The sequence below is a fragment of the Sphaeroforma arctica genome, assembly GCF_001186125.1.
Source record: "Sphaeroforma arctica JP610 unplaced genomic scaffold supercont1.397, whole genome shotgun sequence".
Taxonomy (NCBI): domain Eukaryota; class Ichthyosporea; order Ichthyophonida; genus Sphaeroforma; species Sphaeroforma arctica.
In genome coordinates, this window is record NW_014040161.1 from 525 (window position 1) to 3958 (window position 3434).

The following is a 3434-nucleotide window of genomic DNA, read 5'->3' on the forward strand; positions in this document are numbered from 1 at the left end:
CATAGCATACATAGTGCAGGGGTAGTAGTTGTTAACCACTCATAGGGAATGTGCGGTGAGTATCAGATCACTCATAGCTTATATGATGGCTCGAGGTACCCAGTGCTACGGTAGTTGTACTTGTGTGGTGCAGTATAGTCAGATCAGGGTTGCCAGAATCGTCTTCCACGTTGTATGTTGAACTGCGTAGATGCGATATGCTATCACAATGTCTTGGACTGATACAGTACACAACCAAACGATCGGTGCATTAGAGTACATCCATCGTCGTATCTGCAGAGTGGCTGACCACATGATCATTGGGATTTTCTAAACCCTAAAAACCTTGTCTGCGTGTGCATTCCCAATGATCGAAGATTTGCTAATAAACCTAGCCGCAGTTGTTGCACGTCGTGCTGCAAGTGGTCAGCGTGAACAAGAACCCTGAACTCTAAAATAAACCCTAAACTCTTGACGACGGCCCTTTAGGGTTGACCATCGTCGCCCCGATGTTGAACCCGTCTGCTACCACTGTCACACTGAAAGCGCCACCCTCAGGTTGAGACATCTGCCATATCGGCATCTTCGGAACGCATTGGAACTGTGAACCACATTTGGATCTGCTGGATGTTGCATAATTAACACAGGAGAGAAGGTTATTCATTTGGATCTGCTGGGTGTTGCATAATTAACAAAGGAGAGAAGATTATTCATTTGGATCTGCTGGATGTTGCATAATCAAGGCAGGCGAGAAGACTATTCATTTAGATTTACTGGATGTTGCATAATTAACACAGAGAGAAGATTATTCGTTTGGATCTGCTGGATGTTGCATAATTAATACAGGAGAGAAAATTATTCATTTGGATCTGCTGGATGTTGCATAATTAACACAGGAGAGAAAATCATTCATTTGTATCTACTGGATGATATGTGACTCGCACAGGAGGAACTTAATTGCGCACTTTCGAACTGACAACACGGCGTCTCCTGGATATAAACCTTCACTGCCAGAGAGAAGCCTCGTACTGTAGTGTAGTTCGAATGCAATACCAACCACCACGCATACACTATCATGAGAACAGGACTGAATGTACAGTGTGTCGCCAACATTCACGCGCGTTGCATATAGAGTTTTGTGGTGGGCTGTAAATGATGAACCATAGCAAACATGCGAAGAGTGTACAAGCTAGCAACACACACATATACGCACACACTGCGAACAACGCGCACCACATTCTTGCAACGTACGTGACTCTCGCCCACGAGCAGCTCAGCGCCTTTGTCAATCAGTGGAATCATTCGCTGGTCTGCGTGGTGGGTGTACAGCCACTCGGGTGTCTGTAAACGAGCACAAAGAAAGTGTGAGTGCGATCGGGTGAGGTATTATAGAGAGTTGTTAAAGGCGTGTTCCATCACTTCATTGAAGGGATAACAACAGTGGATGTGAAGCGTAGTAAACTTCTACTGTGTGTGATATTGAACCTAGGTTGAGTGAATTTTGTACTGCTATGAGTCTTCTGGTGCTTCTATGTATGTGTAATATACAAAACTGTCGTTCATACAACACTGTAAGCGAGATTGATCATCGCATTAATATCGGAAACAATGTGATCAGTCTGCTGTGCAAGCATTCGATGCGAAACTAAGTCAGTAACTGAGCGATTCATGGGCTAGAGTTTAGAAAACCCTAATGCACAGGCAGGCGAGCGGATAGGTGCGCACTGGATAGGTTCCATCTCAAACCATCACATTGAAAAATTAATTTTAGACCTCCTTTTTCCTCTTAACTATAGTTTATTATCCTCACTCACCGTGACATGCCGTGTACGTTGACTTCATTCACTCACAGTGACATGCCGTGTACGTTGACTTCATTCACACACAGTGACATGTCGTGTACGTTGACTTCATTCACACACAATGACATGCCGTGTACGTTGCTTTCATTCACTCACAGTGATATGCCTTGCACCTTGACTTCATTCACTCACAGTGACATGCTTTGCACGTTGAATTCATTCATTCACAGTGGCATACCTTGTGGGCTGACTTCATAAGCGCTGGATGGACTGAGCCGATGGGCGGGTCGATGGCCAGCACAAATGTACAGTCTGTTGGTGGAAGGTTCATAAACATGGCACTGTCAACTTCAGAGGTTGTGAAGTGGCCCATGGCTCAGGGAGGGAGCGTCGCTTGGTTGCTAAGACGAGTATGCAATATATACTGGACAGTGTTGTTTGCGAAAGAAAGGTAGGTTGCGGCAGTGGTGGGATGCTATATTTATTGGGTGGTCAATGCACACACAAATAAACGTTCACTGTGAATGCTTAACAGTTGGCTGTATAGCAAACTTCTAGACGCCCCCTCTAAACCAATCTCACGACTGAAATGTAATACCAGCTCTTCAAGTATGTGTCATGCATGCGTACAATTGGTCTCCTACAGTCGTGTACGTAATACCCCTGTTGATGTCACGTCCCATCTTTGAGGTGTAATGGAGCAAATAAACTCACACAATACACAGTGATACCTAATCCTGTGTGCATATCTGGTATACATATTCAACGAGTCTATTGAATGTTCATTTGAAATTACAAACAGAACATGTACGCCATCGGCTCACTTCAGTCGTCAGTGGCCACTGGCGACTGAACATACGGGTTACGCGTGAGATTATTTCTTGACATATAAAGAAGCCGGTGAAAGAGTATCGTTTGCACCAGCTTACTATTCCACAGGCAACAATATGCCAGCCAATAAGTACTGACCGGCGCCTGATCAAGGCCACAGCCACGTCTGTCTCGAAAGCACTGCTACACACTCACTTGCTGCGTCAAGGCACGCAACAGAACCTTCACACAATTCACAACCACAAAGTCCGTCCATCCCGGACAAGTACAGCTTAAATCTGCACACCACGTACAACCCAGCTTACAAAGCACATAGCCATGCCCTACCTACCAGGAGGAAGTTGTGCATTGAGCTGTGTGCACATGCCTATCTTCAGTAACGATGTCTGAAGCGCTCGTTGCACACTGGCGGATTCATCACTGCGGGTGGGTCTGTGACATTGGACGTGGTGAGCTATGGTAAACCAGACGACTGGTATATCGAGTGAATCCTTGGACACAGATTGTGGTTGTGTTTTTATATCACCAACCTGTTTCAATATGTGATAGAAACTTGGCCCACCTCGAAGAGACCAGATACACATTGCTGGAGACTCGACGATGACTACAAAATCACACACATGATGAATAAAGACTCACAAATCTAAATTCACCGACTCGCAAAGGACGCTGCCGTGCAGTGTAGTGTTTGTTCATGCTCCAGCATTGAATAATATTAGGCCTGTCATCCACAGCCCTCACCTCACAATCGCACATTCATCTGCATACTCTGACATGTCTACAAACGCTCCCACACTTGAACGTGTACACATACATACGAAT

General features: G+C 45.2%; 1 protein-coding gene across 1 annotated transcript; it reads right to left on the reverse strand.

Moving 5' to 3' along the window:
* Positions 1 to 575: 575 nt before the first annotated feature.
* SARC_05883 (hypothetical protein) lies at positions 576 to 3196 on the reverse strand (the record flags this gene model as incomplete). Its single annotated transcript, XM_014300238.1, has 4 exons — positions 576 to 602; positions 1231 to 1320; positions 2020 to 2093; positions 2944 to 3196. Coding segments are annotated over 4 exons (444 nt in total), but the record flags the coding sequence as incomplete, so codon positions are not given.
* Positions 3197 to 3434: the final 238 nt, after the last annotated feature.